The sequence below is a fragment of the Maniola hyperantus genome, chromosome 4 (genome assembly GCF_902806685.2).
Source record: "Maniola hyperantus chromosome 4, iAphHyp1.2, whole genome shotgun sequence".
In the NCBI taxonomy this organism is placed as follows: domain Eukaryota; kingdom Metazoa; phylum Arthropoda; class Insecta; order Lepidoptera; family Nymphalidae; genus Maniola; species Maniola hyperantus.
In genome coordinates this window covers 292,204-315,093 of record NC_048539.1, presented here as the reverse complement: position 1 = coordinate 315,093, position 22,890 = coordinate 292,204, and the positions used below count along the sequence as shown (strand labels likewise).

The 22,890-nt window shown below is 45.9% G+C and overlaps 2 protein-coding genes and 1 long non-coding RNA gene across 3 annotated transcripts in view; 1 reads left to right on the top strand and 2 right to left on the bottom strand.

Annotated features, from left to right (window-relative positions):
• Positions 1-36: 36 nt before the first annotated feature.
• On the top strand, positions 37-4,022 carry LOC138402251 (uncharacterized). The gene is made up of 2 exons (XR_011236661.1): positions 37-2,733; positions 2,915-4,022. It is a non-coding gene; the product is annotated as an uncharacterized lncRNA (long non-coding RNA).
• On the bottom strand, positions 4,013-10,998 carry LOC117996979 (uncharacterized). Its single transcript, XM_034985133.2, has 6 exons — positions 10,875-10,998; positions 7,333-7,498; positions 6,215-6,627; positions 5,569-5,779; positions 5,023-5,205; positions 4,013-4,881 (listed from the first exon to the last, which is right to left on the bottom strand). Exons 2-6 carry the CDS (start codon positions 7,496-7,498, stop codon positions 4,529-4,531), a joined length of 1,326 nt encoding a protein of 441 aa, XP_034841024.1. The 5' UTR covers positions 10,875-10,998; the 3' UTR covers positions 4,013-4,528.
• A 1,041-nt stretch (positions 10,999-12,039) lies between these two features.
• Cad96Cb (protocadherin Fat 4-like Cad96Ca) overlaps positions 12,040-22,890 on the bottom strand; it is a 43,865-nt gene continuing 33,014 nt past the window's right edge. The window contains exons 12-15 of the mRNA XM_069498140.1: positions 22,412-22,554; positions 21,779-21,987; positions 13,596-13,810; positions 12,040-13,139 (exon numbers count right to left, since the gene is read on the bottom strand). Coding sequence (XP_069354241.1) covers positions 13,059-13,139; positions 13,596-13,810; positions 21,779-21,987; positions 22,412-22,554 — 648 coding nt within the window. The 3' untranslated portion in view covers positions 12,040-13,058. The remainder of the gene's footprint in view (positions 13,140-13,595; positions 13,811-21,778; positions 21,988-22,411; positions 22,555-22,890) is intronic.

Sequence of the window (22,890 nt, the reverse complement as noted above, 5' to 3'; positions counted from 1 at the left end):
TTAGAGATTGTGTACAACGGAATTAGCCACAATGTGAAAAGGACAGACAGTTTTAAATTTAATTTATAGCTGTCAAACCGCGTGACTTTAGCGCACAGTCGCGACCCTACTGTTTAAATTTGTAGCGTGCACTAAAATTTAGTCTCTTCTTCTTATAAAATTCGTGTTCCGTCCTTTTTTAGCAATATTAAAAAGAAAAAGATGCAGATACTCTAAATTTAGTTTAGAGAAAGACAGAATCGGCGTCTGTGTAGAACTAACCAATGTCAAATAAGCTTGGTGGCTATAGCGGGTGTCTGAGTCACTGAGTCACCCCGCTGCAGCTGGTGTCCGCTCGATTGCAACCAATTTACTGGTAGCGTGACCTGGTTGCGACACCACTGGAGTCCTAGTGACTTCGGGCGTTTCCGCGTAGCATAATAATGTGTAAATATTGTACAGAAACTTTTACACGGAGTTATTAAGGAACTAGCAGATGCCCGCGACTTCGTCCGCGTGGAATCATGGTTTTTTTAAATCCCGTGGGAACTCTTTGATTTTCCGGGATAAAAAGTAGCCTATGTCCTTCCCCGAGATGCAAGCTATCGCTGTACCAAATTTTGTCAAAATCGGTTGAACAAATGGGCCGTGAACGGCTAGCAGACAGACAGACAGACACACTTTCGCATTTATAATATTAGTATGGATTTTTGCCCCAACAGTTCAACAGTTTGGGGATAGACTGAAACCAGAAGATCCTTGCTGGACTACGGTCGTAAGTCAAAGCACTAACTAACGCCCTGAAATACTCTAGGCCCATGTCGATCGCTTTGAAAAAAAAAATAGTCCATACAAAATGAGTTCTCACACGCCATTTTAATGTGTCATCATGGTTGTCTGATTGGTTGACGCTCGCTCATTATTGGCTACAATGCAAAGAATCGCATAAATTGAGCCAATTACAACAATTAAGATTGTAATAATGATTGATGCAGGTTTTACGAAATCGACCTAGGACTAATCGTACTTTTGACATGACAGTTGACACATAGAGTTAAAATGGCGCGTGAGAACTCATTTTGTACGCATTATAAGCGCGCTAAATGCTAAAAAATGTGCATATAGAAACAACCTACTTCATTGCGAATTCATGTAAAACATATCGAAGTATTCTGCGATCTTAGAACATAATAATTACTGTATGAAACCGGTCAAGTGCGAGTTGGACTCACACACGAAGGGTTCCGTATCATCGTACAAGAAATATTTTTTAAAAAATTCGCATGGCCGCCATTTTGAAGTTTTTTATGTTATAGCGGCATTAGATTAGATGTGAACTATGAAAATATCAACTCTCTACCTATTACGGTTCGTGAGATACAGCCCGCTGACACACAGACGAACGGACAGCGGCGGCTTAGTAATACAATCCTGTTGGCATCTTTGGTACGAAACCTTAGAAAAGTCAAATAATAAATAAATAAAACGTAGCACTGTACTTTAAAAAACACTGTATTAAAACTAATTTAAAAAAGGATTCCGACGAATTGAGAGCCTCCTCCTTTTTTGAAGTCGGTTACAAAATAACAATAATATAACAAAATGTTGCTTGCTGTGCAAGTTGCCATAATAACAATTTTGTTTAACTTTCGGATTGTTTATTTATTTATTAATAATAATTTAATTCAAATTACATTTCTTTTAATATCACTTCTCTAATCTAAGTACAAAATACGCGCTTTTTTTTCTCAGAAAATTATTAAGATAACACATAGACAATATGATTAAAATATGAATAGGAACGATGACTTCAGACTCCTGTTTTGGGGCTCGGGAAGGCCTTTCCTATACCGAGGAAAACCAGCAAGAAACTCGGCGGTTGCTCTTTGCAATGATTCCATATGTAATAAAAATTCCTGAATTATGCAGTGTATAAAAGTAACTGCAGCGAGCTGCAGCCTGCGAGTCAAATCCACGCTCTTTTATCATTTAAGTACATAATCTTCGATTGTGAATTATGCTTTTTTTTCAGGAGCATAGGTTGATGATGATTATTATTGAACTAGCTTATGCTCGCGACTTCGTCCGCGTGGATTATATTAATTTCAAACCCCAATTTAACCCACTTAGAGTTGGAATTTCGAAAAATCCTTTCTTAGTGGATACCTACTCTTTACAAAGAACACTCTCCAAATTTCATGTCTCTAGGACTAGCGGTTTAGGCAGTGCGTTGATATATAAGTCAGTCAGTCCGAATTTTAAATATAAAGATTAAAATGTATTGACCACTTCACAATATGTCGAAAAGATATTCCTATTCTTATTTTGATCGCATATTAAGATTTATCATATTTTCCATTTAAACCCGAAACGGACTTTAGCTTTACAATGGTACTGATTCTGAGCACAACTTAATTTTAGAGTATTCGCATTATCTTCTTACTAATGTAATATGAAAAGGACAGACAGTTTGACAGTTTTAAATTTAATTTACTTTGACTTTAGCTGCCAGTCGCGAGCCTATTGTTCAAAATTTGTAGCGTGCAATAAAATTTTGAGTCTAAATGTAAAATTCATATTCCGTCCTTTTTTATCAATATTAAAAAGAAAGAGATGCAGATACTCTATATTTAGTTTAGAGAAAAACAACAGAATCGGCGCCAATAATAATATAATTCCGTCACAATGTTCCAGTTTCTATTGTATAAATTGTAAATGAATTAAAGCTGGAGGGTTTTATACAACACATAGTATGTATAAGTCCCGCAAATTGCTAATGCACGTGGCCGCCATTTTAGTGACGTCAGCTGATGACTGAAGTTTCGAGCTGATGGTATATTTTTACTTAAATATACGTCAAATGACGTCAAAATGACGTCATTTCGATGTTAATGAGACATGGTTCCAGCGCAATAGCAATTTGTGGGCTATCTAGTACATATATTATTTTATTCGCTTTACAAATGTTGCCAGTTACAAATCACGGATTGCTAGTCTTGCTACAAGTTACAACATAATAATTCGGTTATATGTTAATAATTATATTTATTGCAGAGTTTATGTGAATCATTTGTTCACAAAAGATATTAACCAAAAAATATTGGTTGTGCAAAACTGAAATAGACACTTGTTGGTGCCCGCGACTTCGTTTGCCGATTTATTGAAAACAGTTGGGGTGAAATCTATAGACTCTGACTTAGCTTGGACTTAAGAACAGACAGAGTTAAAACGAGACAGAGCTATATCTCTCACATAAATCTGTCTCGTTTCAACTCAGTTTTAAGTCTGAGCAAAGTCAAAGTGCACTCTATAGATCTCAGCCTTAGTGTCGGTATAACTTTTTCTGCAAATAACAATATTAAATTCATAATTTGAGAGTTAGTACTAATATTGACATAATTTAACTTATTTGTTTTCCCTACCTTTGAGTATGTCCAAGCATTGTTTGAGTATCTACCAACAAGAAAGACTGCACATGTATAGTCCGCGACAGGTTGACGTGGCAATCGGGGTATGAGGCGGGGAGACGCCCCGCACTCCCGCACGTCACCCGCGCTCGCCCGCACCGGGTTAGCGCGGGGGCTGCCACTTCAACCTGTCGCGTCCTATAGGTTAGGTTGAACTTGAACGATACTGCATTTCTTTTACTCGGAGTTTTACGAGTTTATTACAATTTGTGAAATCTTGGTTACAATTTTCTGTACCTGTTTTACAGAAATATTGTAATTTGTAAATATAATATTAAAGTCCATATCTGTTGTAATGGACTAAATCTCAAACATTAGGCATATAAATAAATAAAGAAATAATAATAATAATAAGAAGAAGAAGAAATAATAATACTGAGAGGGACTCTAGTATGTAGAGTTGTAGACATAAAGTCGCAACAAGAAAATTGTAAGCCAAGATGGAAAGGATATGTACTATAAATAAATAAAACAGTGCAGGTCTGATTGTTTATAAATATTTATTTAAATAAGTTATTTTGTTGCTATTCTACATGAAACATTGTAAATATTCTAGAATATAAGATTTACGAGAAACTCGAGTCTTTTATTTGGTTGCATCTCATACATAAATAGGTACTTACAATGCGTACATTTTGAGATCTCACTCGTCATTTTAACTTTGTGTCAAGTTTCACAAGTACGATTTCAGTCGTTATTTTTAAGGTGAACGGTGAACGATGACAGTTGACACAGAGTTAAAATGGTGAGTGAGTTCTCATTTTGTACGGCCTATTACCTAATTTAAACATGGATGTAAATTGATTTAAATATCAGTCTTATAAAATTAAACCATAAGGTTCACCACACAAATTTCATAAAACATGAATATAATTAAAAAAAAAACCTTTGCACTTTTCCTAACAGAAAACGGTTTAAGGTGTAAAAAGCTCATTGCAAAAGTATACAAAGCGAATATTACACTCCATACCAATATGTACCTACATTTTGTGAAAATTGCAAAACTATTCCTTGCACCGCACAGTCCTTGTCACCTATTTCACACGAAAATGGCTGAATTTTATCAGATATTTGGAAGAGTTCTAATTAGTGTTCGCAGATATTCCTAGTACGGAGAAACTGCCCGGTTGCATATCATCATCCCACAGCAACTTGGATCTCCTCCTCTCATGCTTGAGTTTCCGCGCCACCCTCTCGATCTCATTCCCGAGTTTCTCCTTGCTGTCCTCCTTTTGGCAGATGTACCGGTGCGGCACCGCGCAGTCCTGCCCTCTGTACACGTATGTGTTCCTGGTAGGATCTGACACCAGCGCGAGGCAGCGGCCGTCGCCCGCTATGCTGGTGGAGTTGGTGGCGTTGGGCTCCACCGGCTTGGCCGAGTGCGACCAGATCCAGAGCAGACCGGGGTTCAAACCGCCCGTCCAGAAGTCGTTACCTGAAAATTGGAGTTTGTATGAATTTTTATGCAGACAGCCGCTGAGACAGCAGTTTCTTCGGTATAGGTTTGACTAGATCACTCGCAATTATGTTCCTATTACCCATCGTATTATTGGGGCAAGAAGGGTAGGTGACTCACCTCTGAGCTGCTTATCAGACAGCAGCCTGGAGTACAGGGTCTTCCGCTGCGCGTCGTCAGTCAGTTCTAGCAGCGCCGCGCGCGCCTTGCGACAGGCGACCGATGCGCCCTTCCAGTCCAAGGCGACCTCGGACCACGAGTAGCACGTGTCACCCACGCGGGTGTAGTTCTTGGGGCAAGGGTCTGCAATGATAATGATTTTGTTTTACTTCTGAGTTCTGACACCAGCAATGAAAGTGATTTAGATTGCATCACAAGCCAAAACGTAGGTACCAATTATTTTCTTCGGTCCTTAGATGCAATGAATTAGGTAGGTATGACAATCGGAATCCTATTCACCTGACTCTTCTGTTACTGGCTAAGATATCAACACATTTTTAGCAAGAACCGTCAATTAGAGAATTGGTTTATCCTTGAACTATCCACAAAATAATGGGGACAACGCAGAACTCCATTAGGGCCTGTCAAAATATGCCATATACGTATCGAGAGACGAGAACATGTTTACAGAAAAGAAGAAACCTTCATATTTAGAACAGCAATTACCTGGTTTGGACTCTACCCCAGCCAACAAGTAGTGGACCCCCTCCTCCATCTTCCGCAGCCGTTTCTCCATGTGGTCGACCCTGTACACCAGCTTCTCGATGGCGCTGAGCAGGTACAGGTCCGTCTCCGTCACCTGCTTGCGTGGAGGATCGTCCACGCGGTCGATGGAGTTGGCGCCTGGACGGTGCTGCTGCTCTTGCTGAGGAGGTGGCTGGAAAGTTATAAGGTGTTCAACATGCAATGCTTCATTATTTGGCAAAGACCTTGCCAATCAATGAAGCATTTAGCTTGGGTGCCTACGCCTAGTCGTTTGCAAAAATTACGTAATGACGGACTTGTTTGCGATGTTTACGATTTTTAACTTATTGGCAAAATTTCTTTGTACCAGAAAAAATATTAAAAATTGACTCAAGAGTTCAACTGGACTGAAATTGTAAGTCGTAAGTAGTGACTAGGGTTCAAAAGTGGTTCAAAACCTACCCGTATCGGTGATTGCGTATATTTTGTTGGAAGAGAAAAATATACGAGTATGAGTAGCTTTATGTGCAACGTGTCATATACCTAATCAATACCGGGAGCCGTCATGTGATATCGTACAATTTGCATAAAAATTATGCGTTACCTTTTGCGTTTTCAATGTACTTACATAACTCGGCTTGAATTTGTCCTTGTAAGGCTTTGTAGGTCGGTTGACAATCTTCCCTCCTCCCGACTGAGGAGTTCCTTCCCACTCCTTATATCCCTGAGGCACGTGCATTCCATGAGGAGGCATGTTGTGCATGGGTCCATGGGAAATGTGGCCTGGTGACGAAGGGGGATGGTTCTGAGGAATATATCCTGGGGAGGAGGGTGGATGGTTTTGTGATTGTTGTATATACCCTGATGAGGAAGGTGGATGGTTCTGTGATTGTGGTATGTACCCTGGTGAGGGGGGTGGTTGCGCGTGTCCCTGGGTGGGTATGTGTTGGGAAGGGTACGGGGGTGGAGGGGACAGGTACGGGGTGTCGTATCGTTCTGCTACGTAGTAGCCCTTTGTTGAAGGTAGTGCCATGACTCGACCTGAAATATTAATTCAAAATAATATACTTAAATAGACTGTAGGTATACCTAGTACGCAACATAGGTCGAGATGGCAACCGGGGTATGAGGCGACGGGACGCGCCGCACACCCGCACGTCACCCGCGCTCGCCCGCACCGGTATAGCGCGGGGGCTGTGCGGGGTGTTCCCTCCCCGATTGCCATCTCGACCTGTCGCGGATTATAGGTAATCTAGAGCACAAAATATATGTCTGGGAATTTGGAGAAGAAGGAAGTCGTCAGGCCGATAAGTTTTTTGGTCACTTTATCCACCACCACCTGCTTTCAATGACTTAAACCTGAATAATGGAATAGCATTCAAGTTCAGGGCAACTGTTGTTGTTCTTCTGATAGATCAAGCCTCTGCCACTCTGTCACATTCATCAAATTATCTTCGAAACAAAGTGAGTCCGTTTAGAGAAAATACAGCATCAAAGTGCAACAGCAATAATTACTGGGTATATTCGACGACACGTCGACATGGCAATCGGGGAGGGTAATGCCCCGCACACCCACACAGCCGTGACGTGCGGGTGTGCGGGATGTCCCCCCGCCGATCATACCCCGATTGCCATCTTAACTTGTCGCATACTATACCCGCAGCTGAAGATGGGTATCATCTTAAGTTCGCCTTCGGTATCTACAAAGGTAGGTAGCTAAGACAAAATAAAAAGCAAATGCAATACCATGTCTACCCGACTGGACGAGCGTGGAAGTGGCCCAGTCTTCCAGCGCGCTGCTCCACAAGCCGGCCGAGGAGGACTCGCACACCTCCCCTCCATCAGATATGGTGGAGTTAGAGGAGTTCACGCTGCCCGCCAGCAGGGCCACTGCGAGCAGGAGGATTGACATCTGGAAATAGCGAGTGGAATTTTACCTATATACTAACTGCCGAATTGAAAATAATTTTGGTAAGAATTTTGGTAATTTTGGAAAGATGAATTTTCGTGCATTTCTCTGAGAAAAACGAGGAAAATTGAAGAGTGGAGATCGTACTAAGTGTATCGGTAAGCGCAGTGTATAACGACCTCCAGCCCGCTGCTAGACCAACCGACGAAAAAAAAGGTGGTGGGAAGTGGAAATAGCTAGCTTAGATAGCTAGAAGAGAGCTTAGAATTAGTTATCCAGCAGTGCGTACCTGCGCTGCGTACCTACCCACCTACAGGCTGATTGATGGATGGAATAATGTTGTTGTTATGTTTCTGCTTATTTCTAGCCAGTCATTCAGATTTCGAACATACTACGGCCGTCATTTGAAGAGAAAACCGTTACAAATAGATCAGGTTTTGCTGGGTGTGTTGATATCACTTCGGTGTGTGGTGACCAATTTACAATAAGGTAAGGAACCTCTTAAGTTATGCAATCGAAAACAAGACATTACAAAACGTCCACGTGCAACAATGCGCTAACTGCTCAATGATGTACTTGGGCTACTTCGGTCCATTCATCCGCTGCCGCGCTGGTTTCATAACAAGCGTTGAATCATTGATCGCACGTCCGACTAACAACAATAGCTGCGCGGATTCGGCTCGCAAATCTGTGTCACGTAACACCCGATCATAACCGTTTCAATTACCCTATTTATTGCCGTTTTCACTTTTAATGTAACTATTACCTATGTAAGTATATCATGTATAGCTATGTATTATGTGTAGGTACGTCGATGTAAATATTGATGGCAATGGAAAAATTAACTACCCTAGTCAATTCAATATCATCAACCTAGGTATTTGCAGTAAAAATTAAAGGAATTCAAAGCATTTAGGAAGCTTTGTTGAATCTTTTTTCTAAATTGTTTAGGATACAAAGATGTTAAAAATAAATAAGTTCCTATTAACTAGTAGGTAGGTAGGTATAATAGTTTAATACGTTTTATATGTTTGCTAGGATAGGATTAGAACCTGATACCTACCACATCTACAGTTTGCGAGCTATCGCGCGCTGCACCACAGAACATAATGACTAGGTAGGTACTTACCAAATTCTAAGCACTACATAATGAGGTTTTGCGTGTATTTTAGGCAGGACGTGTACTACTTCATCATCATCATCATCATGATCAACCCATCGCCGCCGGCTCACTACACGGGTCTCCTCTCAGAGTGAGAAGGGATTTGGCCACAGTCTACCACGCTGGCCATGTGCGGATTGTTAGACTTCACACACCTTTGAGAACATCAAAGTACTACTTACGTAAGTAATATACTAATTTAATACTAATATTGTTTTCAAATTAAATTTATTTAAGTAATATTTTATTATTTCAATTTACAAGTATTCCTATAAGGTATCTAATGGCAGAAACAATTTTATACAATAGGTAGGTACAAATGTTGTTTTGTAACAAACTGAACTAAATCGGTACCAATAATTAGAACTCTTGAAGCTTCTCTAGGAATGATCGTTAGGGATGTTTATGTCACCCACGCACGGGGTCGCGAGGTCACGGCTGTGACAGTGCGAAGTTGCGCAAGAGTGGAGAAAGTGGGCGCGCCGGCGCACGGCGCGCGACGTAAACAAGCGCGATTTCTCGATGTTGCGACTGCGGGGAATTTCCTTGCTTATGATGACTGCTCTCTAAGTTACAACAGGATATTGTCAGCTTTTTACTTACATAATAATCTATACTATCTATACTAATATTATAAAGAGGTAATGTCGTTAAGTTTGTTTGTAGGGGGTAATCTCTGGAACTACCGAACCGATTTTGAAAATTCTTTCACCAATAGAAAGCTACATTATTCCTGAGTGACATAGGCTATATTATATGTATACAAGTGGGCGAAGCCGCGGGGATCAGCTAGTCGTAAAATATACTAGAGCTTATTATTATTTTAACGTTTAAACTATCGTTAGTGATTTCCATTATACCTACATATCTCACACCCGGCTTTACTCACGTGTTTAGTCGACGTTAGCCCGACTAGTTTCGAACCCATCCGGGGTCCTTTTTCAAAGGGAGTCAGTTCGCGCACGCCTCGCGGTTATGACTGCCAAACTGACTTGTTTTGACCATTGAATTATTATGTACTAACTACTACCGTATTGACTGTCAATATCGCGTAACTTGAAAAAAAAAACCGGTCAAGAGCGGGTCGAGCCTCGCTCTTTTAGGGTTCCGTACAAAATTATGGACATCATATTTTGGTTTTGATTTTACTAGCTGGTAACTGATTAATAAAGTATGCCTTTGCCTATGTCTATCAGGAATCATGAGGGTAATAAGGTAAATCAGTTAGCCTAGATATGGGCACAGAATTGTAAATGGAAAACTAAGTAGGTACCTACCTAGCTAACTAAATTCATGCATTAGTAATTATGTGGGCACTATATTTTTAAAATGCTTTTTATTTCGTACTAAATGCCCACTAAATTAAAAATGCCAAGCGCTACAAAAACTGGCGGGCCGTCTCCAATTCGGGAGGTCGGAGGTTCGATCCCAGGAACGCACCTCTAAGAGAACATTCATCATGATCATCATGATCAACCCATCGCCGGCTGACTACAGAGCACGTGTCTCCTCTCAGAGTGAAAAGGGTTTTAGCCATAGTCTACTACGCTGGCCATGTGCGGATTGTTAGACTTCACACACCTTTGAGAACATTATGGAGAACTCTCAGGGATGCAGGTTTCCTCACGATGTTTTCCTTCACCGTTAAAGCAAGTGATATATTAAATTAATTAAAACACAAAAAAAGCTAGAGGTCGAATCGGGATCGAAGTCCCGACCTCCGATTAGAAGGCGGACGTCCTAACCACTAGGCTATCACAGCCTAAATAATAAAAAATAAAATAACTATGATAGGTAGGAGTAGAGACCGCGCATCAGCAAGCGCAGTGTGGGACGACCTCCAACCCGCTGGACTGACGACCTTAAGAAGGTAGCGGGAAGTGGGTGGATGAGGAAGGCGGAGGATCGTATGTGGTGGGAAGGCCAATGTCGATTGTCCAGCAGTGGACGCAAACAGGCCAATTGATTGATTGAGGTACGGACTAAATGATGCCCGCGACTTCGTCCGCTTGGAGATTTTCAAAAATCCCGTGGGAAACCTTCGGTTTTCCACGATAAAAAGTGGCCAAATTGTGTCTGTACAAAGTTTCACCGTAATTTTGAGCGCGTGAAAACTAAAAAACTTCTAAAAAGCGAGCAGACACACAGACACACTTTTGAATTTATAATATTAGCATGGATTGGGTTGATTAATAATTTAGAAACAGTATTACTTACTTCACTAATTAACTTTATATGCCGAAGATCGTATCCGCCGCTGCGCACTCTCTCGCTGTTTCTCACGGAACAACTTTTACCACGCGCGATGGTGGCGACCACTCGACCAGTACTGGTGCAACATCTTCCCACTGTGCGTGTGGTGTGGGTGTGATGTTAGGTAAGACGGCGGGATTTACGCGGCACGCACCATTAACTTTTCTGAGTTTTGTGCGTTAATCAGTACCCTTATTATAAATGCGAAAGTGTGTTTGTTTGTTAGTTTGTTTTTCAATCACGTCGCAACGGTGCAACGGATTGACGTGATATTTTGCATGGGTATAGATAAAGACCTGGAGAGTGACATAGGCTACTTTTTATCCCAGAAAATCAAAGAGTTCCCACGGGATTTTTAGAAAACCTAATTCCACGAGGGCAAAGTCGCGGGCATCAGCTGGTAAATAATAAGTATCACTTGCTCAACATCGTGAGGAAACCTGCATGCCTAAGAGTTCTCCATAATGCTCTCAAAGATATGTGAAGTCTGTCAATCTGCACTTGGCCAAAGTGATGGACTATTACCCTTATCTTTCTCATTCTGAGAGGAGATTGAAAGGAGACTCGCGTTCTGTAGTGGGAGACGCTGATTATGATCATATCACAGCCTCAATTTGCATAAAACTTCTTTCCCAAGAAGAGTTGTCATGATCAACCCATCGCCGGCCCACTACTGAGCACTGGTCTCCTCTCCGAGTGAGAAGGGCTTAGGCTATAGCACACAATAGATAGTCCGCCACGCTGGTCAAATTGCCACGCTTGCCACGCTTGGCAGGCTTGACTTCGCACTCTTTTGAAAACATTACGGAGAACTCTCAGGCATGCAGGTTTTTTCACGTTGTTTTTCCTTCACCGTTAAAGCAATAGATATTTAATAAATTAAAACGCACATAACTCCGAAAAGTTAGAGGTGCGTGCCCGGGATCGAACCCCCGACCTCCGATTAGAAGGCGGACGTCCTAACCACTAGGCTATCACAGCTTATGTATTGTATAACAATCACTTTCATCTCCAAAGTTCGCGACACGGGAGAAAGTGGTCCATTCATAACATTGTATTATATTATGGAGGTACATATTATATGAAACACGTTTTAGTCAACAGAACTTTAATAACAATAAGTATCCTCTCTGACATAATATCATAATAATTTAATACTTAATATACAATCAATAACAAATTTTACAAATTAATTAACGCTAAAATATTATAATCAAACGAAATCACAATATGTAGGATTCTTCGTAACATACCTACCTACTTTAGTACCTACAAATGTTTTTTAAACTCATAAACAAGTCTACGAATAGGAAAAAGTTAAATAACGGATGAGTTTTTTGTTCTTTGTTATTTTTTTTTTCAATTAAAAATAAAACTTAATAAAGCAGGATAGTTATGGTTTTTTTATCAGAAGTATGTACTTGACATCAGAAGTGGGATTAGCTGAAAATGGACAAACTGTTTTATCAGCGAAAATGGGTTTGTGTTTTGTAATTTATTGAACTAATGTTTAGTTCTCAGAAGAATAATCTCTGAACAATTAAACTTTGGTCTTCTAGTAACACTATTTTAATTTTCTTAGAGATTTCGTACAAAATTGTCTAAACTTTACGATATAAAATTTAATTCTACGCAACATTCGCCTTACAATTATATGATTTACTTACTTAGTTCATAATTACAAAAATTGATTTAAATACTTACTGTACTTTATAAAATTTGTTCAAGTTTCCTTCTTATATTGATAGATTAAAATCGTTGTTTGTGTGATATAATTATTATTTTATAGTCCGTTGTGGTAAATCAATTCATCACAAATATACGTACTTAGGTGCCGCAGGTGTGGAATATAATATGATTTACCTATAGTAGGTAAAAGTATACTTACCTATTACCTTGACATATTTTTGTACCCAGGACCGTGTTGGCAGTTATATATAAGAAACCTATGTCCAGCAAGACAAAGACGCATATGGTTGGACGATAGGGGGTGGACAGGGCTTAGTTACCCAAAGTTAAAAGAGGCGGCTTTAAATAGAAAAGCTTTTCGCATGATGGTCCTCCAAACTTCGTGTGAAGAAGGCACGCGATGATGATGATGATATGTCCAGCGGTGGACATGTAGCTATCGGTGGTCGCGATGGCGGGTTAGAAGTAGACGGTGAGGTTCATGTGGTCAGACACCGCGGAGTTCTTGGCCTCCGTGAGCTCGCGCCGCTCCGAGCCCTCCTGAAATAATATGCTCGCTTGGTTAGAGTTTTGGAAAATGTGACATAATATAACGCTTTAATAATTAAAATTATCTAAATTAGTTTTAAGGTTTATTGTAGTGATCAAATAAAAAGTTTTCTTGCTTTCTTTCTTTCTAATATGTGATGCTAGTGTGGCGTGGATACGTTGGTAAGTCGATTTGACAGAAAGTCGGGACAGAGATTCAAATTTTATCTTTCAGTGGCAGAGACAGTAAAATTTGATTAGGTAACAATTTATCAATAGCATTTGCCATTTGGTAATAATACAATTGTAAATTCTTTCAAAATTACTTTTTATCAGAATACAATCTAATTAAGTATTATCATCAGAAGTGGGATTACTTAGTTGAAACCTATGTCAAGCGGTGGACTAAACTACACAATGAGGAACACAACACAGATGGACAAACACAAGACTGATATAGATAGGTACCTGCGGCGTAGCGTCGTCCCAACTCAGATGCTTCACTCTAGCAGGAATGGTGGCGCTGGGCCACGCCACGCCGGAGCGCCCGCCGGCGCCCTGCAGGTGGTCGCTCAGGGCTCCGGCGCCCGGCGCGGGTGTGGCGACGGTGGCGCCGCCCGGGCTGGCGGGCGACACCTTGCCGCGCGCCGGGAAGCGCTGCGACTGTCGCGTCGTGCTGCCGTCTGTGTAAAACAGTAAGTAGTACATTACTCTCCAGGACGGAAATAAAGCTATTTAAAGCCCAGTAATATTGGAAGGAGGAGGCGAGGCCGAAGACGTTTGTAGGTATTTGTGTTGTAATATTTGACTCTATTTTTATTTTTCTTTTACTTCATTCGCTCTATCTTCGCACTGTTTCTGTCACGCTGTTCCTATTACCAAAGGTTAACTAGAAAAAATACCTCTAAGTATTAAGTTTGCCTACCAGTGATAATTTATTCAGTAGGTACCTAACCATGGGAGCATCCAAACAATGTCATAAATGATTACCCAAATAGGTAACAAACTACATATTTTTATAGTGACCGTAACAATATAGGACAGCTTTATGCCTTTAATATATAGAATGACTTCGCAATCGCTCACGGCAATAGAATCTAGTATATCTACATACTAGATCTTGGTCACTGAAATGCAGGCTAATTCAGGCTTCTAGCTTTATCAACAACCAAACAGTGACTGTTTGGTTGTTGATAAAGCTAGAAGGGGCCGAAAATGTCCTGTACCCGTAGTACAAAATTTTACGTCTCACCAAACGAAACCAAATTCGAGAGTCGAAATACTTCCGCGTTACAGTAAACTGGATCTTAAATGCCTTGTTTTAAAGCTCAAGTTTGTCTACACTTCTACAGCCAACGCTCCAAGCGGAAACATTGCGAAATTAAAATCAGTGGCATTGAATATTTGACTTCAATTCAAGGCTGTTTAGGTCCATTTTACTGTAACGCGGAAGTATTTCGACTCTCGAATTTGGTTTCGGTGGTGAGACGTAAAATCTTGTACTACGGGTACTGAATGGCTTCTAGAAAAAGATCGTACGGCTGTGCCTTTGTTCAACTTGGCGGGGGCACTACCGTGCCACAAGATCGAGAGATAGAAACATTTTTTCCGTTGGTCGTGAAGAGCATCACGCATAAGTACCTACACAGTTATATTGGATCTTACAGTTTTAGTGCAAACACATCTTACAGGATATTTCACGATTGTACTTGCAACCAACGCAATGATCGCGTCTTTTCGTGAGTTACTGCAATTGTCGCGTTTATTGTATCTTCATAAAAATGAAAAAAATGAAATAAAAATCTTTTTTTATTCGTATAAACTTTTACAAGTGCTTACGAATAGTCGGATGCATCTACCACTGGTTCGGAATGCCATAATCATATGGCTATGACGTCTACAATAAATTTACAAATTCTGTATGTACTCACTCGGCGGCTTATCAGTGTGCGACGTCGCGTGATGATCTAGGCTCGTGGTGGAGGCAGCGAGTATACTGCTGGCGCCCGCGGACACGCTCTGCAGAGAGCCGCTGCCGTTGAGGTTAGCACTGGTTGCGCTCGCGTTCGACGCGGGGATCGCGGTCTTCTCGGGCGCCGCTGCGACTGTCGCGCTTTTGTCTTTCACTTGACGACGACATCTACATCAAAACAGATTCTGTATGTACTCACTTGACGGCTTATCAGTGTGCGACGTCGCGTGATGATCTAGGCTCGTGGTGGAGGCAGCGAGTATACTGCTGGCGCCCGCGGACACGCTCTGCAGAGAGCCGCTGCCGTTGAGGTTAGCACTGGTTGCGCTCGCGTTCGACGCGGGGATCGCGGTCTTCTCGGGCGCCGCTGCGACTGTCGCGCTTTTGTCTTTCACTTGACGACGACATCTACATCAAAACAGATTCTGTATGTACTCACTTGACGGCTTATCAGTGTGCGACGTCGCGTGATGATCTAGGCTCGTGGTGGAGGCAGCGAGTATACTGCTGGCGCCCGCGGACACGCTCTGCAGAGAGCCGCTGCCGTTGAGGTTAGCACTGGTTGCGCTCGCGTTCGACGCGGGGATCGCGGTCTTCTCGGGCGCCGCTGCGACTGTCGCGCTTTTGTCTTTCACTTGACGACGACATCTACATCAAAACAGATTCTGTATGTACTCACTTGACGGCTTATCAGTGTGCGACGTCGCGTGATGATCTAGGCTCGTGGTGGAGGCAGCGAGTATACTGCTGGCGCCCGCGGACACGCTCTGCAGAGAGCCGCTGCCGTTGAGGTTAGCACTGGTTGCGCTCGCGTTCGACGCGGGGATCGCGGTCTTCTCGGGCGCCGCTGCGACTGTCGCGCTTTTGTCTTTCACTTGACGACGACATCTACATCAAAACAGATTCTGTATGTACTCACTTGACGGCTTATCAGTGTGCGACGTCGCGTGATGATCTAGGCTCGTGGTGGAGGCAGCGAGTATACTGCTGGCGCCCGCGGACACGCTCTGCAGAGAGCCGCTGCCGTTGAGGTTAGCACTGGTTGCGCTCGCGTTCGACGCGGGGATCGCGGTCTTCTCGGGCGCCGCTGCGACTGTCGCGCTTTTGTCTTTCACTTGACGACGACATCTACATCAAAACAGATTCTGTATGTACTCACTTGACGGCTTATCAGTGTGCGACGTCGCGTGATGATCTAGGCTCGTGGTGGAGGCAGCGAGTATACTGCTGGCGCCCGCGGACACGCTCTGCAGAGAGCCGCTGCCGTTGAGGTTAGCACTGGTTGCGCTCGCGTTCGACGCGGGGATCGCGGTCTTCTCGGGCGCCGCTGCGACTGTCGCGCTTTTGTCTTTCACTTGACGACGACATCTACATCAAAACAGATTCTGTATGTACTCACTTGACGGCTTATCAGTGTGCGACGTCGCGTGATGATCTAGGCTCGTGGTGGAGGCAGCGAGTATACTGCTGGCGCCCGCGGACACGCTCTGCAGAGAGCCGCTGCCGTTGAGGTTAGCACTGGTTGCGCTCGCGTTCGACGCGGGGATCGCGGTCTTCTCGGGCGCCGCTGCGACTGTCGCGCTTTTGTCTTTCACTTGACGACGACATCTACATCAAAACAGATTCTGTATGTACTCACTTGACGGCTTATCAGTGTGCGACGTCGCGTGATGATCTAGGCTCGTGGTGGAGGCAGCGAGTATACTGCTGGCGCCCGCGGACACGCTCTGCAGAGAGCCGCTGCCGTTGAGGTTAGCACTGGTTGCGCTCGCGTTCGACGCGGGGATCGCGGTCTTCTCGGGCGCCGCTGCGACTGTCGCGCTTTTGTCTTTCACTTGACGACGACATCTACATCAAAACAGATTCTGTATGTACTCACTTGACGGCTTATCAGTGTGCGACGTCGCGTGATGATCTAGGCTCGTGGTGGAGGCAGCGAGTATACTGCTGGCGCCCGCGGACACGCTCTGCAGAGAGCCGCTGCCGTTGAGGTTAGCACTGGTTGCGCTCGCGTTCGACGCGGGGATCGCGGTCTTCTCGGGCGCCGCTGCGACTGTCGCGCTTTTGTCTTTCACTTGACGACGACATCTACATCAAAACAGATTCTGTATGTACTCACTTGACGGCTTATCAGTGTGCGACGTCGCGTGATGATCTAGGCTCGTGGTGGAGGCAGCGAGTATACTGCTGGCGCCCGCGGACACGCTCTGCAGAGAGCCGCTGCCGTTGAGGTTAGCACTGGTTGCGCTCGCGTTCGACGCGGGGATCGCGGTCTTCTCGGGCGCCGCTGCGACTGTCGCGCTTTTGTCTTTCACTTGACGACGACATCTACATCAAAACAGATTCTGTATGTACTCACTTGACGGCTTATCAGTGTGCGACGTCGCGTGATGATCTAGGCTCGTGGTGGAGGCAGCGAGTATACTGCTGGCGCCCGCGGACACGCTCTGCAGAGAGCCGCTGCCGTTGAGGTTAGCACTGGTTGCGCTCGCGTTCGACGCGGGGATCGCGGTCTTCTCGGGCGCCGCTGCGACTGTCGCGCTTTTGTCTTTCACTTGACGACGACATCTACATCAAAACAGATTCTGTATGTACTCACTTGACGGCTTATCAGTGTGCGACGTCGCGTGATGATCTAGGCTCGTGGTGGAGGCAGCGAGTATACTGCTGGCGCCCGCGGACACGCTCTGCAGAGAGCCGCTGCCGTTGAGGTTAGCACTGGTTGCGCTCGCGTTCGACGCGGGGATCGCGGTCTTCTCGGGCGCCGCTGCGACTGTCGCGCTTTTGTCTTTCACTTGACGACGACATCTACATCAAAACAGATTCTGTATGTACTCACTTGACGGCTTATCAGTGTGCGACGTCGCGTGATGATCTAGGCTCGTGGTGGAGGCAGCGAGTATACTGCTGGCGCCCGCGGACACGCTCTGCAGAGAGCCGCTGCCGTTGAGGTTAGCACTGGTTGCGCTCGCGTTCGACGCGGGGATCGCGGTCTTCTCGGGCGCCGCTGCGACTGTCGCGCTTTTGTCTTTCACTTGACGACGACATCTACATCAAAACAGATTCTGTATGTACTCACTTGACGGCTTATCAGTGTGCGACGTCGCGTGATGATCTAGGCTCGTGGTGGAGGCAGCGAGTATACTGCTGGCGCCCGCGGACACGCTCTGCAGAGAGCCGCTGCCGTTGAGGTTAGCACTGGTTGCGCTCGCGTTCGACGCGGGGATCGCGGTCTTCTCGGGCGCCGCTGCGACTGTCGCGCTTTTGTCTTTCACTTGACGACGACATCTACATCAAAACAGATTCTGTATGTACTCACTTGACGGCTTATCAGTGTGCGACGTCGCGTGATGATCTAGGCTCGTGGTGGAGGCAGCGAGTATACTGCTGGCGCCCGCGGACACGCTCTGCAGAGAGCCGCTGCCGTTGAGGTTAGCACTGGTTGCGCTCGCGTTCGACGCGGGGATCGCGGTCTTCTCGGGCGCCGCTGCGACTGTCGCGCTTTTGTCTTTCACTTGACGACGACATCTACATCAAAACAGATTCTGTATGTACTCACTTGACGGCTTATCAGTGTGCGACGTCGCGTGATGATCTAGGCTCGTGGTGGAGGCAGCGAGTATACTGCTGGCGCCCGCGGACACGCTCTGCAGAGAGCCGCTGCCGTTGAGGTTAGCACTGGTTGCGCTCGCGTTCGACGCGGGGATCGCGGTCTTCTCGGGCGCCGCTGCGACTGTCGCGCTTTTGTCTTTCACTTGACGACGACATCTACATCAAAACAGATTCTGTATGTACTCACTTGACGGCTTATCAGTGTGCGACGTCGCGTGATGATCTAGGCTCGTGGTGGAGGCAGCGAGTATACTGCTGGCGCCCGCGGACACGCTCTGCAGAGAGCCGCTGCCGTTGAGGTTAGCACTGGTTGCGCTCGCGTTCGACGCGGGGATCGCGGTCTTCTCGGGCGCCGCTGCGACTGTCGCGCTTTTGTCTTTCACTTGACGACGACATCTACATCAAAACAGATTCTGTATGTACTCACTTGACGGCTTATCAGTGTGCGACGTCGCGTGATGATCTAGGCTCGTGGTGGAGGCAGCGAGTATACTGCTGGCGCCCGCGGACACGCTCTGCAGAGAGCCGCTGCCGTTGAGGTTAGCACTGGTTGCGCTCGCGTTCGACGCGGGGATCGCGGTCTTCTCGGGCGCCGCTGCGACTGTCGCGCTTTTGTCTTTCACTTGACGACGACATCTACATCAAAACAGATTCTGTATGTACTCACTTGACGGCTTATCAGTGTGCGACGTCGCGTGATGATCTAGGCTCGTGGTGGAGGCAGCGAGTATACTGCTGGCGCCCGCGGACACGCTCTGCAGAGAGCCGCTGCCGTTGAGGTTAGCACTGGTTGCGCTCGCGTTCGACGCGGGGATCGCGGTCTTCTCGGGCGCCGCTGCGACTGTCGCGCTTTTGTCTTTCACTTGACGACGACATCTACATCAAAACAGATTCTGTATGTACTCACTTGACGGCTTATCAGTGTGCGACGTCGCGTGATGATCTAGGCTCGTGGTGGAGGCAGCGAGTATACTGCTGGCGCCCGCGGACACGCTCTGCAGAGAGCCGCTGCCGTTGAGGTTAGCACTGGTTGCGCTCGCGTTCGACGCGGGGATCGCGGTCTTCTCGGGCGCCGCTGCGACTGTCGCGCTTTTGTCTTTCACTTGACGACGACATCTACATCAAAACAGATTCTGTATGTACTCACTTGACGGCTTATCAGTGTGCGACGTCGCGTGATGATCTAGGCTCGTGGTGGAGGCAGCGAGTATACTGCTGGCGCCCGCGGACACGCTCTGCAGAGAGCCGCTGCCGTTGAGGTTAGCACTGGTTGCGCTCGCGTTCGACGCGGGGATCGCGGTCTTCTCGGGCGCCGCTGCGACTGTCGCGCTTTTGTCTTTCACTTGACGACGACATCTACATCAAAACAGATTCTGTATGTACTCACTTGACGGCTTATCAGTGTGCGACGTCGCGTGATGATCTAGGCTCGTGGTGGAGGCAGCGAGTATACTGCTGGCGCCCGCGGACACGCTCTGCAGAGAGCCGCTGCCGTTGAGGTTAGCACTGGTTGCGCTCGCGTTCGACGCGGGGATCGCGGTCTTCTCGGGCGCCGCTGCGACTGTCGCGCTTTTGTCTTTCACTTGACGACGACATCTACATCAAAACAGATTCTGTATGTACTCACTTGACGGCTTATCAGTGTGCGACGTCGCGTGATGATCTAGGCTCGTGGTGGAGGCAGCGAGTATACTGCTGGCGCCCGCGGACACGCTCTGCAGAGAGCCGCTGCCGTTGAGGTTAGCACTGGTTGCGCTCGCGTTCGACGCGGGGATCGCGGTCTTCTCGGGCGCCGCTGCGACTGTCGCGCTTTTGTCTTTCACTTGACGACGACATCTACATCAAAACAGATTCTGTATGTACTCACTTGACGGCTTATCAGTGTGCGACGTCGCGTGATGATCTAGGCTCGTGGTGGAGGCAGCGAGTATACTGCTGGCGCCCGCGGACACGCTCTGCAGAGAGCCGCTGCCGTTGAGGTTAGCACTGGTTGCGCTCGCGTTCGACGCGGGGATCGCGGTCTTCTCGGGCGCCGCTGCGACTGTCGCGCTTTTGTCTTTCACTTGACGACGACATCTACATCAAAACAGATTCTGTATGTACTCACTTGACGGCTTATCAGTGTGCGACGTCGCGTGATGATCTAGGCTCGTGGTGGAGGCAGCGAGTATACTGCTGGCGCCCGCGGACACGCTCTGCAGAGAGCCGCTGCCGTTGAGGTTAGCACTGGTTGCGCTCGCGTTCGACGCGGGGATCGCGGTCTTCTCGGGCGCCGCTGCGACTGTCGCGCTTTTGTCTTTCACTTGACGACGACATCTACATCAAAACAGATTCTGTATGTACTCACTTGACGGCTTATCAGTGTGCGACGTCGCGTGATGATCTAGGCTCGTGGTGGAGGCAGCGAGTATACTGCTGGCGCCCGCGGACACGCTCTGCAGAGAGCCGCTGCCGTTGAGGTTAGCACTGGTTGCGCTCGCGTTCGACGCGGGGATCGCGGTCTTCTCGGGCGCCGCTGCGACTGTCGCGCTTTTGTCTTTCACTTGACGACGACATCTACATCAAAACAGATTCTGTATGTACTCACTTGACGGCTTATCAGTGTGCGACGTCGCGTGATGATCTAGGCTCGTGGTGGAGGCAGCGAGTATACTGCTGGCGCCCGCGGACACGCTCTGCAGAGAGCCGCTGCCGTTGAGGTTAGCACTGGTTGCGCTCGCGTTCGACGCGGGGATCGCGGTCTTCTCGGGCGCCGCTGCGACTGTCGCGCTTTTGTCTTTCACTTGACGACGACATCTACATCAAAACAGATTCTGTATGTACTCACTTGACGGCTTATCAGTGTGCGACGTCGCGTGATGATCTAGGCTCGTGGTGGAGGCAGCGAGTATACTGCTGGCGCCCGCGGACACGCTCTGCAGAGAGCCGCTGCCGTTGAGGTTAGCACTGGTTGCGCTCGCGTTCGACGCGGGGATCGCGGTCTTCTCGGGCGCCGCTGCGACTGTCGCGCTTTTGTCTTTCACTTGACGACGACATCTACATCAAAACAGATTCTGTATGTACTCACTTGACGGCTTATCAGTGTGCGACGTCGCGTGATGATCTAGGCTCGTGGTGGAGGCAGCGAGTATACTGCTGGCGCCCGCGGACACGCTCTGCAGAGAGCCGCTGCCGTTGAGGTTAGCACTGGTTGCGCTCGCGTTCGACGCGGGGATCGCGGTCTTCTCGGGCGCCGCTGCGACTGTCGCGCTTTTGTCTTTCACTTGACGACGACGTCTAAGACCAACGTGATTATTATGTTAATATTTAAATGAGTCAAAACTACAATGAATAATTATATTTTATAATATCAAAGTACTTTAAAATTCTAAAGAATGAAAAGTCAAATATGATATCCAATATTGACCGAACGTACTGTGAAACCCTTCCTCTGTCAAAGTCACTACAAATAAAAACGTAAATCGATGCTACAAACTCGATAATTATAAAAAAAAATCAAAAGAAATGCTCAAATCAAAGTAACCCGATTGGACCGGAATGGGCTAGACCCAAAACAGGCTAGTTACAGTTATTTTCACTTGAAAAATGCGAAAAGACGTTTCGCTTCAGTAGGGCGTCCCTCAATGCTTGAATATTTTTTACATTTTATTTTTAAAATAGCATATTTGCGGGGCAACAGGATTGGAACTGGCGTACTCACTTCAACCTGCACAGGTACACGAGCAGCGCCATCAGCAACAGCGCCAACAAGGCCAGTGCGCACGCAAAGGCAGCGAACATCGGCGAGCGTGCCTGCACGTGCGCCGCGCGCTCCGGGATGCGCACCGACACCGGCACCGACGTCTGCGGGGGACAACATCCGATTATCCGTGGTATACACGGGATGAACTCCGACGCCGTACCGCACGTCGGCAACAAAAAACTAGTGAACTGATTTCATAGTGCTAATTTAAGATGTATAATTAATTAGTTGTAATTTTATAAAATAAGTTTGAATAATATACCCTACATCGTTTGTCATTGTACAAATTACCTTTAGGTGTAGATATATTATTATTAATAATTGCATGCTGAAGTATCAGTAAATATGCGGGGACTATTTAGATTATATTAAGACCTTTGTAAACTACCCATATTTAGCAAATAAAATTATTTCAATTTCAATTTCAATTTGAAAAA

Excerpts from the sequence above, each read along its gene's own strand:
- LOC117996979 (XM_034985133.2), bottom strand. The coding sequence starts at position 7,498 with ATGTCAATCCTCCTGCTCGCAGTGGCCCTGCTGGCGGGCAGCGTGAAC. Across the intron at positions 5,206-5,568 it reads TGGGGTAGAGTCCAAACCAG|ACCCTTGCCCCAAGAACTAC; the intron begins GTAATTGCTGTT and ends TTATCATTGCAG. Across the intron at positions 4,882-5,022 it reads GTCTGATAAGCAGCTCAGAG|GTAACGACTTCTGGACGGGC; the intron begins GTGAGTCACCTA and ends TCCAATTTTCAG.